This window comes from Crocodylus porosus, unplaced genomic scaffold (genome assembly GCF_001723895.1).
Source record: "Crocodylus porosus isolate Cpor-Errol unplaced genomic scaffold, CroPor_comp1, whole genome shotgun sequence".
Taxonomy (NCBI): Eukaryota; Metazoa; Chordata; order Crocodylia; family Crocodylidae; genus Crocodylus; species Crocodylus porosus.
The window spans coordinates 10,263,133-10,283,686 of NW_017728886.1; the positions used below are offsets into that span (position 1 = coordinate 10,263,133).

The 20,554-nt window shown below is 45.2% G+C and overlaps 1 protein-coding gene across 1 annotated transcript in view; it reads right to left on the bottom strand.

Annotated features, from left to right (window-relative positions):
* ACVR2B (activin A receptor type 2B) overlaps positions 1 to 20,554 on the bottom strand; it is a 138,650-nt gene that overhangs the window by 9,307 nt on the left and 108,789 nt on the right. The window contains exons 3-9 of the mRNA XM_019530226.1: positions 15,524 to 15,633; positions 13,486 to 13,637; positions 12,014 to 12,157; positions 10,960 to 11,103; positions 9,927 to 10,075; positions 2,721 to 2,835; positions 848 to 986 (exon numbers count right to left, since the gene is read on the bottom strand). Of these exons, the coding sequence (XP_019385771.1) occupies positions 848 to 986; positions 2,721 to 2,835; positions 9,927 to 10,075; positions 10,960 to 11,103; positions 12,014 to 12,157; positions 13,486 to 13,637; positions 15,524 to 15,633 (953 nt within the window). The remainder of the gene's footprint in view (positions 1 to 847; positions 987 to 2,720; positions 2,836 to 9,926; positions 10,076 to 10,959; positions 11,104 to 12,013; positions 12,158 to 13,485; positions 13,638 to 15,523; positions 15,634 to 20,554) is intronic.

Sequence of the window (20,554 nt, forward strand, 5' to 3'; positions counted from 1 at the left end):
CTTAGTGGACCTGATAAAAACTATTTAAGACTGCAGTGGAACAGAAACTTAGATATCCAGAACCCAGGTAGAAATCAGCCATTTACAATAGTCAAGCATCGGTAACTGATCTTAGACTTAGTTTTATACAACAGAAGATCATCTGTCGTCTGCACTGGGCTCCCTCTAAACTTAAAAACTTAAATATGGGGTCAATAGATTCATGTTAGAAATATGATGCATTGTAGGCAATGCTTTGTCACATGTTTGGCCATGTCTTACTATTAGCTCTTTTTGGAAAGAAATTGTAATGAGAGTTACCATGGTTTGGAACACAGCATTGATACCTTTGGCAAATATGCATATTCTTGGGTCTGTCCCTAAGGAATTCAAACTGAACCCTTCCTTCTGAGTTAGCATTCTTGCAGCAGGCCCTGATAGTAACATGCAGGCTTATAATGCTGCTCTGGAAAAGTAGGACATCTTCAAAAGTTAAAATCAGGTACAACAAGGTGGCACAGCTGGCATCTATGGAGAGAGTCATGTTTAACAAGTTTAACGGCTTTGAACAATTTAGCACAATTTGGAAAAAAATTCTTGGAGTGTTTTGATAGCTAGAGTGTTGCTCATTGCACACTTCTTTTCCATCTCACTCTTTTCCTCCTTTCTTTCTTCCTTTTACTGCTGAACGCTCATCATTGACATGTACAGCTGTTATAAGTTTTTTTCTCATGTTTGTATTGTATCAAAAAAGAAATCCATGAAAAAGAGCATGTCATTAACTCCACAAAGCCATCACTATTCTCCGGACAAAATGGCTCTTCTGTAGCAGAGTTATCCACAGAGATAAGGGGAACTTTACACTTACCATCGACTGCTTTGCACCTGGAGACTAGCTCCCACAATACTAGTCCCATTGCATACATGTCTATTCTCAGGAAGGCATCTCGCTGGAAGTTGATTGCCCCCTCTAGCACCTCAGGAGCCATGTACCTCCTTGTTCCCACCTATGCAGAGAGAGAAAACAGAATTAAGTGAAATTTTGTCTTGGCCAAATGAAGAGATAGGTGGGTTTGTATGAACTGCAGCAGCTCTGCCAACTACAAGGCTAGTTCTGCTAAGCTGGCTTCAAACAAAAGCTCTTTTTGGCGCTATTCCTCATGGAAATAAGGAATAGCGCTCATGCAAACTTCGCTCATGCAAAACAGTTGTAAAGCACAGACCCCTTACTGCATGTGCATGCATATGATACTCATTTAGATCATTATTATTCACTGAACTAAATGCAATGAGCTAAGACAACCATGGCTGAAATTGTTTCTCCAGCCATCCTAGCACATACCCGCACATAAAGTCATTTCTGGAGAGACTTGAAACACCCTAAGCTCTAGTTAGGCCCTGTTATTTGATTGAATCTGATGGCTCAAGTTTACAAAAGAATGGAAAACTGGTGAATTAGAAATGGTTTAACACTCTTAACCATGTTCTGAAGAGAGGCAATCTATAACCCTGGGAAGGCAGCTCCAGCCGTACATAAAAGAGCTGCAAACCCATATGGTGGGTGTGTGCAGTGGACAGCCCTCACCACCTCCAAAAGCAGTAGCACTGGTGGGAAAAGAAAGAGAATAGAGTAAATCAGAGAATCACCCAATTCAGTGCTGGAATTCAGTCTTTCTTGGGAAGTCTGTGACAAACTACTCCTCTTAGCAATGCCTGACTGTGGGGCAAATACTGAATACAAGGTGCAGAAGGAGTAGCCTACAAATCCAGGGAAGGGTAACAAAAATGGTCAAAGCTGTGGCTGGATTTGCACTGGCATTGGTAGCTGCCACGACCCCCTTCTGGGACAGAGACAAAGTAGTAGAGAGGAGTTGTATAGCACATTCAAAAATATTAAGGGTATAAAAAGTAAAATTATTGGTTCTTCCTTTATACCCACTGGGTACATGAGAACCAGGGGTCATTTGTTGAAATTTAAAAGGCATCAAATTTATAACCAATAAAACTGTAGTAATTTTTTTTTATGCAGCACGCTTACAAGATTTATTGCTGCAAAAGGTCAGGTAGGCAGCTACAATGGCTGAATTTTAAAAAATAATTGAATAATTTTGCAACTATTAATATTTGATGCTAAAACAATAAGGATTGATCAAATCTCACATTGCATGGTATAAGCCGATTATCTCCTGGGGTCAAGATGGACTCCACCTCCTCACTATGCAGCACTGCACAACTGACGATGAATGCTACTGGAAAGGCAAACTAGCTGCTTTCCTCTGCAACAGCAGATTAAAAGCTACTAGTGGAGCCACATTACCTTAAAAACAGCAGGTCGAAAGCATCTCACAATACAGGAAATTTAAGATCTTGTGCCACTATCAAGAATGCAAGACCTTTTGTTTCTTGCAACCAATAATTTAAATGGAATTAAATTTGAAACACCTGCATATGGTAGTGATGACACAAATGGCAAACTGGGTCTAGACCTTGCTCCACATTTACCCCAACTTCTGCTCTTTGGACAAATGCTTCCAATAAAGCTCATTTAAAACCAGTGACTAAAGAGAGATTTAGTGTCTATATCCTTGCAAATGAGTCAAGATCAAGCACTCCTGCAATCTCCTGTCCCCCAGTAACCATCCCCTTTCTCCTCCATTTGTGAAAATGCTACCCACACACATCAGGAAATGTGGCCAGATGTGGGAAGCCCAACAATTCTTTAAAGGAAAGATAATCATTACCTGCCCGTGGGTATCCCCTGGGGGTTTTCCAGGTTCAAACCGTACGGCCAGTCCAAAGTCAGCTAGAACTGCTGTTAAGTCATTCTTCAGCAACACATTTTTGCTCTTGAAGTCCCTGTAGACAGGCAGAAAGCGTGTGTGGGTGGGTTTCAGGTGGCACAAAGCCATCACTTTTAAATATACCAGGTTAAAACTGGATTGATTTAACTTCCTAGCACAAGACGAACTCCCTTACCCAGCATGGGCAAAATACACTCAAGACATTTTGTAGCTTGGGATCCAATTTGATCGACGAAAGAAATCAACAAGCTGAAGCCAAATTTACTGACGTGTTTAACATAACTCTTTCCCTTTCACCATACCTTTCCTTTTCACCACTTTTAGAGGATACTCCCATCTCCCAGAACCCAAACCACAGCCAGACGAACATGTGGTATTGGGAGCGGTATCACAACCCCTCCTGCAAACACCAAGCTGAAGAGTTTCATGCACTGCACAGGACGAGGCCCGGGTCACAGGTTCTGGGCCTTGTACTAAAAGCGAGTTCACACTTCTTTAACAGGATGGGCAGCTGTGTGCCTGCAGCAGTGCCACTTCGAGTCCTTGGTCCTCCAATCAAAGGCTTCCTTCTTTTCCCCCCTTCATTCACTCCCCCCCAGTATAGAAGGCTTGGGTCTGGAGTACCCAACCTGCTCTTAAGTGGACAGCGGTCACACTGGGTTTATCACAGCTTAAGGAACCAGAAGGGGAGAGGAGCAGCAGAAGCAAAAAAAACCAGGGAAGGAAGAATTATTTTAGAAAAGACTCAAAGGAGGATAAGGAAAACAAGGAGAGGGCAGGGGCTGAACTGAAGGGATCACAATAACAGAAACCGATACGGCCCCGCACACCACGTATACAGACATATTCCCTCTTCCTCCTCCTCCTCCCCTGCCCCACCCCCCTGCAAAGCACACAAAGACAGGCCCCTTGCCCAAAGTGAGGGCTGTTAAAGCTCTGCATAAACATTATATTTCATACACATATGAGAGGCAATAGCCAGTATTTCACACCAGTGGGAGCACTCCCTGGCCCCTAGTCCCTCTGAGAGGGGTTTGAAAAAAGGGGGAAGAGTGCAGGCAGGTGCAACAAAAGGCTGTATTATAAAGTGGCTCTGCAATGATCACTCCAGACCACTCCTTTCTCCTTTGGTATATACTGGGCTTTAAAACATAAGTGACTCAGCAAATTTGACTGCAGCTTTTCCTCAAAAGAGAACCTACAAATCCACTTTTCCCAAATTTCCAGTTGCTTGCACATTATAAACAACCAATTCTTACTCCCAGCCCACATACTCGCTATATTCCTGATTCCTGGGAATATGCAGTCTGAGCTAGCTGGCTTTAAGTTGGCAAGCCCAGATACTGCCAGCAGCCCCATGGGACTTGGAACAGGCTGCTGAAATCTGCCCTGGAAACTGGATAAATACTCATCTAAATGGATAGGGTCATGCTTGGGCATAATTTGCAGTTTGTACTGAGCTCCCTGCTGCCGGAGCTACACTGCTGGGCATACCCGAAGCTAGCCAGTGTAACGGTAGCTTGGGCATTCCTACCCCTGCTGCAGTCACAGTGATACCCCTGCTTACAGGCTTATTTTAAAATCAGGGTAAGGATGAAGCAGTGAAAGACTTTTGAATGAAATGCTGCACAATCCATAAGATCCAGCTTCAAAGGGAATTTCGACTCTTGTCAACGATTAGTGGTCAAGACACCTCGAAAAGCCAATCTCTCCGGTCCGGGAGCTAAAAAATTAAACAGAATAGATCACCGAGACAAAAATCTATTGAATCCTGTAGATGGGGTGAGCTGAGTTCAGTTGATATCAGCTAACTTCCAAAGAGGCCTGATTTAGTAGGCCTGGGCTACTGCCCTAACAAAGACATAACCCAAAACATTGCTCCACATAGTCCCTGGAATCACTCCAGTTCATGCAAGTGCTTTCTACGTTGTCATCTGAAAAGGGATGTTTGCGACTATAATTAAATTACAGACCTTGGACAGCAGATGGCAATGCCCTGTAAGCTCAGCCTTATAATTTCCCTATCATCAATTCATTCAGTGACCCTGCTCATTGCAGGGCCTACACAACATAACGAACAAGGGCAGACAACTATCCTACACTAAAGTGACTTGTCAAAATGCTCTGGGAAGAAAGGAAGTGCTAGGACAAACACGGGAGCTGCCACACCTCCCGGTGTCACCTGGCAAGGGCCACATGTACAGCAAGGCTGGGCCACCCAATCTCCTACCTGGAGAAAGGAAACGCTCTGCCTTCCTACAGCAACGTGCAAAGCTGGATGCTAAATGGTTCAGGAGGGGAAGTGGCTTATTCCACTGTACCAATGTGAAGCTGGTGGAGCGGTCACAGCTCCTGAATACTGTGTGAATACACACAGTGGGGGTCTTGACCCAGTCTCTAGTGGGACTTCTGGAGCAGGACCCCAAAAGCCAGGCACCTTAACTCCTAGCATCAAGCCTCATCTCATCAGTAAACTTAAGCAGACCGTCCCCCAGTAGGTCAAGGGCATGCAATAGAGGTAGCAAGTAATGCAGAGACTTTGCAGAAGGGTTTATAAAAACAATCACTCTACTTCAGACAGCAAACAAGATATAAAGAGCAAGGTAAAACACATGCCTGCACCCCTATTGCCCTTTCCTCTCAGCTCTCGAATAATTGCACTGGATTCACTCCTCTACCTCTAGAGTATGCAACCCTCTCCTGGTTTCAGAAAGAGAAAAACATGCTGTGCTGAGCACACCTGGCCAATCCATGCCTCTCCGCCAGGTGACACCTAGTCGGCCTCAAACCTTCCTGTTGGGCAATCAGGTGCCTGGTGGACTGGTTCTTCTGGACTCATTGACTTCAGGAGCCTCCATCAGAGTTTCTGCATGCTCTGCTGCTAGCCTAGGGTCACCAGCCTCAGGATACCAGTTCAAGATGGAGATACGATGAGAAGAGATGGCACGGACCAGCCCCACGATCAACTGAAGTTTGCAATTGGACATAGACATGGGGAAGAGCTCCTGATGCCAAACACGAATGCCCAAGTCGTACTAAATTATCAGTGCTGCGAGGAGTTGCCATCATAGCACACACCGCTCAAATGGAAAGAGTGCTTCAGTCCAGCACTTTCTTAGTTCCCTTCCCTTCTTGCTGAACCACAACCTTATTCAGCAGGAAATACAGTTTATGTCAGATATGCACTAAACCATGATACACATACTCTACCTTGTTAAAGCAAAAATAATTATCTGCTTTTACAACCATATGCATGTCTACATACATTAGGCCCAAAGGAGCGTATCACATTCTCCTTGTGCACGTACAGGGAAGCCAAACTATCAAGCTGTGAAGAACATCAATGAGCAATAACCCGAACCAACCCCAACACCACCTATCAGCTGTCTCCCATTTAAATATGAACTGTCCATTTGATCATTAGCAGGCAATAATATGAGAGGGGAAGGGAAAAAAACCTGTCTTACACAGTGCTGTTCACATCCACATACATCCCAGGAACCACTGGCAATAAAGAAATGATAAAGATTTTAAAACTTGATTTTACTGCCTGCTCCTATCAAATTAAATGCAAGTTTAAAATAAATCAGCACCAGACAATTGTGATCCAAGAGCTCAAACAGCCACAATAAAACAGCAGTCAGCTCATAAATGCCTGTAAACTTGCCGTCTCCTTTCCCTACCGAGTCCCACTGCTACTTCCCACTCTTATGTGATACCCCACTACACTCAATGCTGAAGTGCTAAGAGGAATGCAACCAAAAACCCAAAAAACCTAAACACTGCCCCCAAGGGCTCAGACCAGTGGCATTTCTAAGAACACAGCTCAGCTGTGCAGTATTTGTACACAGTGCTATGGTACTATTTACACAAATGCCATTCAGCTGACAGCTAACTTAGAGGCTGGTCCCATGATGTAGCAGCATTCCACAAATACAAAAATAGTGCATGCTTAATGACAGAAACACCTCTGTTCAGGGAACTTGGGGAAGGTGTGGAGAGATGAACACTTAGGGCACTTCAAAATGATAGCACTTTGCAGGTGATAAAATGGACAGATGAGTTACAGTGCAAGTGAAAGCTGCAACTTTAAACCTGTTAGGTTTAAAGTAAAGTACAGTACAGTGGTTTGGCTCCACTATACTAGTGCAAAAGTAACAGCCCAGTTCGTTTATTGGTTCAAGACGCAAGATTCAAAACAGTAAGCCTCACTCCTCCCCTTTCCCTTTTCAAAACGGTTTAGCAAAGTGTCTGACTACAACTAAAAATTATGCAATTTAGAACAGCACCTAGTGGACTTTTGCAAAACAGTGGCTGAACCCTGAAGGGGCATCACTTTAAAACTACCTGACAGTCAGTAAAAAGCCAGCAAACAGCCCTACGGCACAGGGCTGGTCTGTGGGTTCCACGCGCCTGCACTGCCACTGGGCTGCCCCACAACCGAACAGCCAGTAACTCAACTGGACACACAATACTTATTTTCTTGTTCCCTTTCTCCACCAAGTCTAAATTGTTAGGTGACCTCAGTGATCTGCAGTCCAAATATGGTCTGTGCTCGAAGACTGTGCCCAAAGGTTAATGTCATTCACAATGGACTCCCACTGAGCAGCCGAATGTCCTAGAAGGGGTAACCAAGAGAGAGTGATGCTACAATTTATTTGGGGCATAATACAAACCAAACTATCCATACCAATGTGTCAGGTTTCCAGGTTGTAGCCATATTGGTCTAGAGGACAAAAGCAACCTGGACTCGTGGTAGAGGTGGTATGTTTTATTAGACCAAGTCTTGAAAGAATTTTTTTTGCAAAAATCTACCTGGTATAATAAAAGATATCACCTCTACCACAGGTCCTGATTGCTTCCATACCAATGTATCGCTTTAAAGAAAGTACAAGAGTAAGGGTAGCAGACTAGGAAATGCCAGTACTTTGCATTTAAGGCAGAGTAGATTTGCACCTTAAAAACAAACTAAATTGATTTTGCATTTCAGTCACCAATTTATACACCAATGCTGTTAAATTTCCGCTAGGGGGCACTTTAGCACTGACAAGCCATCATTGTGACAAACGCAACCTTAATCCCCCTTTGTGCCAGGGCCACTGGTGGGCTGGAGTTAAGGAGTTGGCCGAAGCCTCTTCCAGCAGTGGCTCACGCAAACCTGACTGAAAATTCACGCATCTTAACAGAGCACCGCCTTATGTTAATCAAAAATATCCCTGAACTTTAATACACACTCAGTCATCGATTTTATTTTTAAAAGAGGAGACTCCACCTTCTCCCTGAAACCCTGTTTGGCAAATATCTGGTAAATTCACACACTTGGGCTGAGGATTTTCCATGTTTTATCATTTACAAGATGCACTGTGACACTAATTACCATGGTCCACAGCTTCAGGACCTTTGTGTGGATGTCCCCTGTCCCCACCCCTAGGAATTTTGCACATAAATCACTGCATTTATTCCACATGGGCAAGTAGCAGGGATGCTGATCCCCCCTCACCTCCCCGCAACCACCCCCCAGCAGTGCAAATGCAGCTGCGAACTCTTTCAGAAGTTCCCCGAATTCAACCGGGGGGTTTCTTGGAGGAGCTTCACTGAACATAAAACACTTTTTGTGACAGACACTTAAGCTGTTCACACATCAAAACACCCCCCACTGAGTCTGGTACAGGCTGCTGCAGCTGGACTGCATTTTTTCGCTCAAGCCCATGTCAAGTGCAGTGGGCTGGTGGTGCATGTCCAAGGACTAACCCACATCCTGCCCAGCTTAAAATTCATGCTGAAATTCTTCTCTCTTCTTCCATACCTATAGGAAGAGAATCAATAGCCTCCACAGCTTTACTTTAGAAACAATGCACAACCACCAAGACATGCAAGGAAGGTAATGCAATTACCCCTGTGATGATGTTGACAACAGGCCTCACCCTCCTGTACTCGTGCCCCCACCACCTATACCAGGAGGTTTCATCGATTCCATAGACATTAGGGCTGGAAGGGACCTCGGAAGATCATCGAATCCAGGCCCCTGCCCCAGAGGAAGTCAGCAGGGGTCACAGGATCGCAGCAAGATAAAAAGGATCCCAGCAGGATAAAAAGTCCTTGGAAAGTTCAAACTCACTTCCTGCCCTGGGCTAGATTTGGACTGCAGGGGTGCTTGCAGGCCAAATCCAGTCCAGCACATGGGGTGGCTCCAGTGGCAGCAGCAGCAGCTCCAGGTTCAGCTCCCACCGTGTATTGCATGCCCCATGCTGGAGCTGGAATTGCTGCTGCCAACACATTTCAAGCCAGGGTTGCAGCTCCAGCACAGAACGCACAGCCGTAGCAGTGGCTCCAGCGTGGAGCGCAGATCACGCAGCTCCAGCTTCAGCTCTGGTACGCGACATGTGGTGGCAGCACAGAGCATGCAGGGCCAGCTCCAGCTCAGGCACGGGCACACGGCAGCACTGGCACTGAGCACAAAGCACACAGGTTGAGACCAGGGGCCGAGGAGCTGGAGCTGGGGCTGTGATGGTACTGATGGGCAAAGTAACTAGAGGGCAACCGAGGCTGCGTTAGCCTTTGCTTGCCCTCCTGCCACCAACTGCGATGTTCACCAGGGCCCAAGGGCCTCAGATTCTGCCACTGGCCACTGACCCCTGGTCATCCCCTCCCTGCCCCACTGCCAACTTCTGGTGGCCATCTAGTAGCCCGGTGGGCAGGATACAGCAGCTCCACAAGCCCACAGGCTCTATGTTTGACATCCCTTACCTATGCCATGCTTAAAACTGGCAGCTCTTTGGCACAGGCTCACTTGTAAGTTTATCAAAGCTCCTGACAGACTTTGAGTGCTTTAAAAGCAACCATAGATAAGAAGAGTAACCATTTTTGTTTTCGCTGGGCCTTTCCTTCCTCCCATAATGGCTTCAGTGGATTGGGTGCTACCTGTCCAGCTACCCCTTTCCTTTCACTTCAGCAAGGCAATCCCAGCATTTGGCAGCCTTTCGGGATAAATGTCATCACAAAAAACAAGACCTGCTCTATTTAACAAAGCAGCCTCAAGGAAGTCGTAGACCTATGATCTAAGCAATGAGCACCTAAAACAGAACCAAAGACCCTTTAATGGCACCAGAAAGATTAGCTGAAGAACAACGTGAAAAGAGGCAGTACCTGTGTGCGATGGCGGGTTTGTGTCCTTCCCCTTTACACCAAGGGACATCTTCATGTAGGTATGACAGTCCACGGGCCATTGTTTCTGCAACATGGCAGAGTTCATTCCAGCTGATAATATTCCCCTTCAGGTAATCTGTCAAAGAGCCCTGAGAAATAGGACATCATACAGTCTTAGAACTTAATTACAGATCCTGGTAAGCGACAGATGTGCCAACTCATCAGTTTAGAGAGAGGTTTTAATGAGAGCTTGAGAAATCTGAACCTTGATTTGACAGAGAAGCCCACTTGCAAATATATATATATTTAAGCGCTATGTAAAAAAAAAAAAAGTGAGGAGGTTCTGATTCCCCAACAGTTTGGAGATTGAAAGTCTGAAATAAAAACACTTTGTGGCTTCAAAAATGAGTTCCACTACCCTGAGCAAGCCCCAGGAAAAACTGAAGCAGCTACATACTCTGAAGAAGGGAGAAGCCTGAAGTGAGAAAAGCCCATCTATCATATCAGATGGCTGTGGAAATGATTGACTCAGTAGACCTTGGATTAAAAACAGGGATAACATTGCTGGCTCAACCCTGGATTTGCGCGTGTTTGTTTTATTTGAAATGTTCGTCATATTTGATAACTAAAGCAATCCACGAAACAGAGATAGGCTCTGTATTTACTTGACGCTCATGGGCTATCTGCAAGAGCAGAGTGAGAACTGGGACAGCCTGTGATTGGCATCTCCACGACGTACACTCTCGTGTTGGCCTGCACAAGTGTGCAAGGTTAGTGCTGTATATGGGAGTGAGTAGTGGCCTTCTCTCCCTCTTGTCCTCTCCTATGGAACCATCTCTGTTTCTGAACCTTGCAGCTTTTCTTTAAACCAAGCTGGGGGGAAAAGGAGGAGAGACTTTGGAACAGCTACAAGGAAGGATCCAAAATTTCAAATGAAGCTGTTTAGATGAAAGACTTCCACGCCAGTTCCTTAAGAGATGCCCATTAGGCCTCACTCCCTTTAGCTTCAAATGGATAGGCCAAGAAGCGTTACCTTGTCATGGAAAGCTGTGATCAGCCAGAGCTCTGTCTCCAGGTTTGTCCCCCGCTTCTCGGCTGCAATGAACTGCAACAGGTTTTCATGTTTCATGCCGGGGGTACTGAAGATCTCTCTCTCGCTCTGCCAAGACTGCTTATCCTACAGCGGAGAGAAACTTGCCATCAGCAACTGCTCATAAATTATGTTTGCCTTTTCAAAGAAAAAGCTGCTACAATGGAGTGCTCTTCCTCTGAAAGTCAGTCTCAGGTGTGTGTATAAGGGACCAGGGATGCTTTTAAAATGAGGCAGCTTCCAAAGCCGGGGAAGCATAAGAAATGCTTGTTCTCAGCCCCTTTCCCAGACTGCCCGCGGATACTGTTAAAGCTCATAGTGAAATGAAGGAAGGTAAAGACACAGAAATCAGTATAAGAATTCAGCCTGTACAGATACCATCCATCATTATACTGCAGTTCAGTTTTTAAAATTACACAATCTAATCTAGATTACACAAGGTAGCAAGGCCAGGACAGAGGACACAGCTCTCCCTTACATAATGCCAGGCTGACAAACCGAAGGAAGAGGAGGATGAACGAGGAAGGTGCTAAGGGAGGAACCCTAAGAGTTTTCAGGCATTTCTCTTCAACGGGATCTTTCTGTTACATTACTTGCTCCCATATTAACAGTGTTAAGACTGTTCCAAGGTTTGTTTTCACCCCCCAGACCAATCTCAAGAGTATGATTAGCCGTCACTCTATAAGGACGGTGTCTTTGTGAGCTGCCACTCACTTTGTAGGTCTGGGTTTACAATGACGATATACCCAGGTAACACTTGTACAAGGCTGATGAGGTCACTTCTGCCTCCTTCCCCTAGGTCTGGCACCCATCTCGCTGCATTTTCTCAGTCCTCGGACACTGGGAACAAAGTTAGAATGCCTGGCGATTTCAAAATGCTATCGTCTGCCCAGCCGGCAACAAACACCGCAAGAGGCACCCGCTGCTGAGATAAACAAGGTGAACAGAGGCCCATGGACGTTGTTCTCTGGCAATCGAATGCAATGCCCTCTCTCACCTGTATGGGGAAGATTTTCACTGCTACATAGTCATTCATGAGCTGCGCCTTCCAGACGCAGCCAAAGCGTCCCCTAGCTTTGATCTCCAATAACTGCAAAGGCTTAAGGCCAACCAGCGGAGAAGGGGGCGGCGGGCCAGGATCCTGGAAAAACAAAACAGGGATGAAACTATGTATTATAAACTGAGACCAACAGCAAACAAGGGAAAGAAATCCCTGATGCTCCCACCTGAGCAGAGATGTTTCAATACACTGCTCAGAGCATGCAGCGAGTCAAAGGCAGAGCAATGTGAGATTCACAAACTGCTTTGCAGAATTGTTGCATGAAACCGTTTGCTGTGCAGTGGCATTTTCCACTCTCAAGTGTGGCTTTATATGAAATGTTAAACTGCTGCGTTTGTCAAATTTGGGCAAACACCTGAATCTCTCTCATGAAAAAGTCATCTTCAGCTGCAAAACATTTGTGTCCTTAAGTATCTCTCTCCAGGATGGGAGACTTTTTGTTTTGTTTAGTTTTGCTTAAAAGGGGAAAAAAAAAAAAAACACACCAAAAATTAAATCTAAAATTTCAGAGCTGTATTTGGGAGCTGTGTTGGTCTGAGACAAAACGAAATGCAGAACTCCAGAACTCCTGGTTCAGAGATGATACCTTTTATCAGACAAACCAAGAAATCGCAAAAAAATTACTTTTTACCTACAACTTCAAATAGCTTTGCACTTCATTCTGAATATTTCATACAGTTCTGGTAAATAGTAGAAAACAGCTTTGTCAGCCAATCAGATATGATGCATTAGTGCAAAACGAGTACCTATTTATCCTTGAGTACCTGTTTATCCTTAAGCATTTGTGTGAGACACAAAACACAGCACCACTAGATATAATAACCACTGTCATTTCACCCACATAAAAATGTTATTTTCTGAGAACATGGCCTACAATGGACATTTTCCTCTACCACAACGTGAGTGTGACAAACAAGTCATGCTGTCTAAGGATAATCAGGCTAAAGGAGAGAATTTAAATACTTAAATCAGTGGTGCCCAACCTTTTTGTCCAGAGGGACAGATGGGCAGCACCCAGTCCATCCACAAGCCAGATCTGGCCAGTAGCCCTGATCTGACACCCAGGCCAGGCATGCTGGGGTCCCATCTGGCCGTGCAGATGAGACCAGGGGGCAGTGCTGCCCCGATTCAACAGCACAGGGGGAAGGCGGCATGGCCCAGACCCAACCCAGCCTGGAAAGCCACTGCTCCCCTGCTGCCAAATTTCCTTACCCATAGGGAGCCCTATGGACCAGATGCAATGGCTCCATGGGCCACATCTGGCCTGCGGGCTGGAGGTTGGGCACCACTGACTTAGACCAAATAGTTTCTGTACATTTCTAACAACTTTGTTAACTCAGAGATGTCAAGTTTTCCATGAAAGCTCAATTCTTCCCCCTTTCTGTAGAAGCAGGAAGCTTTTCACTCACCTCATTAATGTCAACATGCCCATATGGGGGCTTGCGGTGACGGTACATCCAGAAAGCCAAGAGGATGGCCATGGATAGGACAGCAATTGGAAGCAGAGAGTAAACCAGGATGTTGAGCAGGGAGGGAGTTGGCGGCGGCGGCTCATATATTACTGTGAGACAAGGAGAAGCAGTCAGAGAAATGGGATTTTTATATTTATTTTCTGCGGTATAAGTGACAGCAGTTCCAGAGGAATTTGTTCTTCCTTGCCATTCCTTACTGAACAACCTTTCTGTTGTGGATGTCATGTTCTTATGACATCCAGTTTTTATTAATTCCCACTGGGAATACTCCAGAGCACCCACTAAGAATAGAGAACTTCTTCTCCTAAATGCAGAGGATACAAACAATCAAGGCCTGAATGTGACTTTATCAAAAGATTGCAAGGAGCGCGGTAGGGAATTGACTTACAAGTGTTCGAGCTTACTTGCCGTGAACCTCAAAAGGAGATAACATGGCAAGACTCTCCCACGTTTTTCTGACAAGAGAAAGGCATCCAGCAACAGCAACAAGATATCAGCCTAAACTAAAGGACTGTAACAAGCCATAAATCAAATACACCATTCCCATGTTCCAAATGGGATCGGCTAAGTTGATGCACAAGCAATGGGAAACACCGAAGAGAGCCACGTTGCTATGCTGGAAACAGGGAAGAGGGGGGCAAGAGAAACAAAAAAACAACAATGCTTGCCAAATTAAGCAACAAAAGTTAGTATGGAAAGACTTTTTTCAATTCCGAGGTTGTCGTCAGTGTACACTGAGCAAGAGATAATACACATGCTGACAATTAGGAGCCTCATGGAAAAGATCTGGAAAACTTCATAATGATCAGAAAAAACAGAATTCTATATAGGTTTGTGAAAAAATTTTTATAAGCCAATAGCAAAAATAAGATACCAGTTGTAGATTTCCTTAAGCCATCCCATCAGAAGGAGATATATCTACTACTAAAATGTTACAGGGCTGTTTAAAAGAAAACAGAATTTAGAAGAACTATCACTCCAGCAAACTCCAGCTATTACCTGTCCCATTTAGCAAAGCCACAAAGGACAACAAACATCACATCTGTCAATATAATCAGCTGAGCTACTAAAATATACTGGAAGTTAGTTAAGCTGGACAGTTAACTAGATCTTCCACATTATTTGGATGCCTAGCTCCCACTGAAAACAGTGTAGTGCTAAATACTTATTGAGGATCTAGTTTTTAGCCTACATTGCATGAGTTAAGACTTCAGCCACTTCAGACATTCACTTTCCACTAACGGAGTTGCTGCTTTTCCAGTAGAAAACACGAGCGTATAGACATTCATGATTTTTCTCCCAGAAGAAAAATAGCTGCTCTGGGAGAAAAACAACGTAGGGATAACGAGGGTTAAATCACTCCCAGGAGAGTTTCTAGGAGCGATGAGCCGCCCCTGAGCAACCTGGGTCAGTCAACCAGGGCTGATCCGTGGGCACAGGGACCCCCTGGCTGCGCAGCATCAGCTCTGCAAGCTCTCAGCTCTTCAGGAGCTCAGTATCTGAATGTTCATCCAGGGGTCTCTGGGTAAGTTTGTTGTTTTGTTGGTTGTTTTTTGTTGTTGTTTTTTTTTTTCAACCAGGAAAAAAAATCAAGAGACTTCTGCCAGATGATCTGAACATATGTATAAAGTTGCAATTATTTTCCTTTTACAAGAGGAGGTTTTTTGTTTTAATTTTTAACAATCCACTCTAAGCCTGCACTGTAAAAAGTATATTATTCTTTAATAAGATATATACAAGGTTTCTGTACAATGCTCTCTACTCAAAAGACGACAACAGCATCTTTTTTTTTAAAAAAAATGCTATGTCAAAAAAATTTAGCTGACAAACTTCCAAAACTTTGTAACCCAAAGCATCCTTCATATTCAATCAGATTTCTTGCTTGTCAAGTACCCAACAATTCAAGGTTGTGGCACAGCTAAGTCAAGGATTATCGAACGGATTTTTTTTTCTTCCTCCAAAATGAATCACTTACCTTCTGGACCAGTTACTTCAGGTAAGTGAGTAAATTTCTCATTGCAATAGTTCCCCTCACAGCAGCAGAAAAACACTTGAGGGTTCTCTTCTGTAGCTACACATTCTTGCCTGCATCAGGAAAAGGAGAATAGAGGAACAAAGGAAAGAGAAAAAAAACTATCAGCAAACTGTCTGACATCGTCCTTGGAAGCAAGTGTATAGCTTCTGTGATTTCTCTTTACCATTTACTTTCTCTCTGTTGCATTCTGCAACTCTATAGTCTCTTCAGTGACAGAGAAACTTTTAAAAAGAGAATAATCAAAAACAAAACTTTGCTACAGGATTTTAGTTTTTGTAATCATTGTACCCAAATATACAAAAGGGTATGTTAAACCCAGTAAGAGTGCACACTCCAATTCTTGGCAGACAGCAAGACCCTTATCCTTTCTCTAGCTAGATTTTTAAGGACATGATTACACTATTTTTTCTCCAGGATCTCGACCTTATTCAATTCACTGAATGCATAGTGCTTAAGGAATGAATCAGGCTCTTGGATTCTGAATGAGGCTGAGGACCTGAACCTCATTTGTTACATAAATTAGAAGATGCCAAAAGAAATAAGATATTTTTGCTGGTAAGAAATAAATGATGCACAGGAGAACTAAGATTGAGTTTATCCCATATTCTGCCATAGAGCTCCTATATGATGGTGAATAAATCACTTAAATAAAAATGTTGGCAAGTGAACACTAATCACATGCCCCTCGTTTTCTGGGGCTTCAACTTCAGATATTTGGAGGGTGATATACAGAAGAAGTGAGCGCTCTGAACTACAAATGTAGGTATTACAAGCTATGGGTTCTCAGTTCTCTCCTCCTGCCAGCAAAGCTGTGTGATGTTGAAGAATAAGCATGGGTTAGGTTAGAAGTCAGGAGATCACAAGCGATATTTCCGCTCTGCCACTGATCTACTTCATGGCCTCAGGCAGTCTTCTCGCTCCCATTTCAGAGCTGAGAAAGCAATGCTCTCCTCTTGCAGGTAAGATACATTTATCAATATTTGCAAGACACTCAGAAACTAGAATGGTGAGACCCTTAAAAAGGCCACAAAGAAATAACCACTTCCCTATTTACTGCAGGCTATAAAAGATATGCAATAAATAAAGCATGAATAGCATAAAAACAGCTAACAGCAACCTCCTTCCCTGAGCATAGTTTCATAGTATTTTGGGGTCAGAAGGGACCTGAACAGATCATCTAGTCTGACCCCTCGCCACTGGTAGGAGCACACGCTGGGATCACACGACCCCAGACAGGTGTTCATCCAACCTCTTTTTGAATTTACCCAAGGTAGGAGCGAGGACCACTTCCCTAGGAAGTTGGTTTCAGATCCTACCCACCCTTACAGTAAAATAGTGCCTCCTAGTCTCTAACCTGAACCTATTCTCCAGCAGCTTCTGGCCATTATTCCTCATCACCCCAGGTGCTGTTGGGGGGGAATAGCGTCCTTCCTATTTGCTGCTGATCTCCCCTAACGAGTTTGTAGGCAGCTACCAAATACCCCCTCAACCTCCACTTGCTGAGGCTGAACAGGTTCAGGGTCCCTCAGCCTCTTCTCACAGGGTCTGCGATGTTGCCCTCCAACCATGCAGGTGGCCCTCCTCTGAAACCTCTCCAGGCTGGCCACATCCTTCTTAAAAGCGCACTGCCCAGAACTGGACACAGTACTCCAACTGTGACCTGACCAATGTCGCGTAGGAGGGGAAGTATCACCTCTCTGGACCGGCTTGAGATGCATCTTTGGATGCACAAGGTGCGGTTGGCTTTGCTGGCTGTGGTCTGGCATTGGCAGCTCCTGTTCATCTTGGAGTCAATAATGACTCCAAGATCCCTTTCCACCTCTGTGCTCACAAGGCGGGAGCTCCCCAGCTTGGATGTATGTTGTGGATTCCTTCTCCCCAGGTGCAGAGCCCTGCATTTATCAATATTGAAGCCCATCCTGTTACCATCCGCCCACTCGTATAGTCTGTCTAAGTCTAATTGCAGCCTCTCTCTCCCTTCAAGCGTGCCTACCTCTCCCTACATCTTGGTGTCATCGGCAAACTTGGACAATGTGTTTTCCACCCCCTCGTCCAAGTCACTGATGAAGATGTTAAACAGTGTAGGCCCCAGGACCAAGCCCTGGGGGACCCCACTATTCACATCCTGCCAGGTCGAGTACGACCCGTCCACCACCACTCTGGGTGCACCCCATCAGCCAATTTTTGACCCATCCGACTGTGCAGGCATCAATGCCACAGTCACTCAATTTATTAACAAGAATGGGGTGACAGACAGTGTCAAAGGCCTTTGTAAAGTCCAGAAAGACAACATCCACCGCAACACCATCATCCAGAGATTTAGTTACCTGGTCATAAAAGGCCATCAGGTTGGTCTGGCAGGACCTGCCTCTGATAAACCCATGCTGATTTCCCCTGGGCATGATCTCCCCTGCTGGCCCCTCACAGATGTGACCCTTGATAATTTTTTCAAGGATTTTCCCCCAGACAGATGTGAGGCTTATGGGCCTATAGTTTCCTGGGTCCTCCTTTCTCCCTTTCTTATAAATGGGGACCACATTAGCTAGTTTCCAATCTTTGGGCACCTGGCCCGTGGACCACGATTGCTCGTGCAGCCGGTCCTAGGGCACAGCAATGACCCCCGCCAGCTCCCTCAACACCTGTGGGTGGAGGGCATCAGGGCCTGCAGATTGGAAAACATCCAGCCCTTCCAGAAGATCCCTAACTACATCTGTGCAGACCCGAGGCCTGGCAGTGCTATCCCCAAGATTGCCCCTACCTGTGGTGGGAGAGTTGTCCTGGTCCCTGTCCAAGAAAAGAGAGGCAAAGAACTTGTCAAAAAGTTCAGCTTTCTCGTCCGGTGTAGCCACAAGATTAGCATTCGAGTCTAGCAGGGGCCCTACATTACACGGTGCCCTCTTCTTACTCCCAATGTATTTGAAGGACTTTTTGTTGTCCTTAATCCTGGTCGCTAGCCTGAGCTCCATCCCTGCCTTGGCCTTCCTAATAGCCCTCTTACACTCACGGGCCAAGGAGGAGTATTCTTCCTTGGTGACAGTCCCTCTCTTCCGCTGGGTGTACGCCTCCCTTTCGGCCCTCAGGCACTCTCGAGTGCCTTTGCTGAGCCATGGAGGTTTCAGAGCACTCTTACCCCTTTCTTTCTCTTGGGGACTGTCACACTCTGAGCCTGGAGGATCGTCCCCTTATGGTACGACCATCCTTCATGGACTCCACTATCCTCTACCTTTTGGGCCCTCAGTGCCTCCTCCACTAATCTCCTCAGTTCGTTGAAGTTGACCCTTCTGAAGTCAGGGTATAAGCCCTCAACACCCTGCGCTGCATGGTGAATTCCAGCAGGCAATGATCACTGCCACCCAGGTGGTCAAGGACCTGCAGTCCCCTCACCAGGTCATCCCCAGTGGCCAAGACCAGGTCCAGCAAGGCATCTCCCCTAGCAGGGCTGTGCACCTCCTGGATAAGGTAGAGGTCCTGTATTTCAGCTAGGAACCTACACGAACGGTCAGACCTGGCTGACTGCTCCTCCCACCAGATGTCTGGGTAGTTTAGGTCTCCCATGACAATGACGTCCCAAGACTTAACTGCCTCCATAAGCTGTACTGAGAAATTCTGGTCCAACTCATCCCCTTGGCAGGGTGGTCTATAGTAGACACCCACCATAAGATCCCTTTCGCCTTGCCCCCTTGAAGTTTGACCGACAGTCCTCTGCCTGACCTCCCTCTGCCCCAAAGCTAATTCTTGACGACGTGAGTTGCTCTTTGACATAGAGGGCAACCCCCCCGCCATTCCTCCCAGTCCTGCCCCTTCTATATAGTGTGTATCCCTGAATGCCCACCGCCCAGTCGTGGGTAGGATCCCACCAGGTTTCTGTGAGCATGCTAACGGACATTCATTCGAACACCAGCCTAGCCATCCAGCTGTGCTGTTCTCTTCAGCACCTTGCATATCTTCAGGAGAATGCCATGCAGGTCTGAAGAACACTTCATTAGCCTTCCACATCTGCCAGACTAATGTGGCAGACATGTAGCGCTCTGTTAAACACCTCCCTCAACCACCACAAGCACTTGCTTTTCTTATCAGGTATTATTATTATCCTCGCTAGAATCTTCCCAGGCACTCTGTAATTAAAGCTGCAAGGGTTGTCCTCTGCGCAAAACAGTATCAAACTATTTCCTGAGGTCCAGTTAAATTATATGCATAACTTCCTTCCTTTAAACACTTTGAGGAAGCAGCAAAACAATCACACACTTCTGACATTATTGCTCACTCATGAATCCATGACAAGTCTCCTTTAGTGAGGCATCACTGACACAGAACTGTAAGTAATGCTGAAAAAGACCCTTTTAATCTAAATGCATGGCACTACTTTCAGTAGTTTATCTCTTTCTGAAAAAAGTAACCTTAGAGCTGAAATTTCTTTTACAAAGTCTCATCCAGAATTTTTCTTTTTTTTGGTTCAAAGAAAAAGAAAAGTCAGCCATCTGAGTTAGCCAAGTGAGGAAAGATGTTTCCTTTAGTTGAGCAATATTTCCAGATGCCATTTTTTTTTAACTCCAATAACTCAAACCACTTGGATTTAAAGGCATTAGAGTTTTGTAGTCTTCAAGGGAGAATGCAAGCTTTGCTAAATCTGTTGGTTAAGAAATCAAGTTAATGACTGAAAACAGCCTCCTCCACATCTGCAATTAATTATTTTCCTGCCTTGTTTTGGTGCATGCCCAGGGCAGCTCACCAAGCACACCACCTTGGATACCACTAGGCAAATGTTAAAAAAAAATGTGGGGGACTAACATTTCCTCCTCCAGCTGTGAGTGTGCATGTTGTTGAAGTAGTATGACTTTCCATAACACCCCTCCATTGAAGCCATGTAAATCTCTAAACTGCATACAGCTGATTTTTTGACTATACCCCTTAACAGCCTTAATGGACATGCCACGCTACTGCATATTTGTTGTGCAATCATGTAATGAAGCT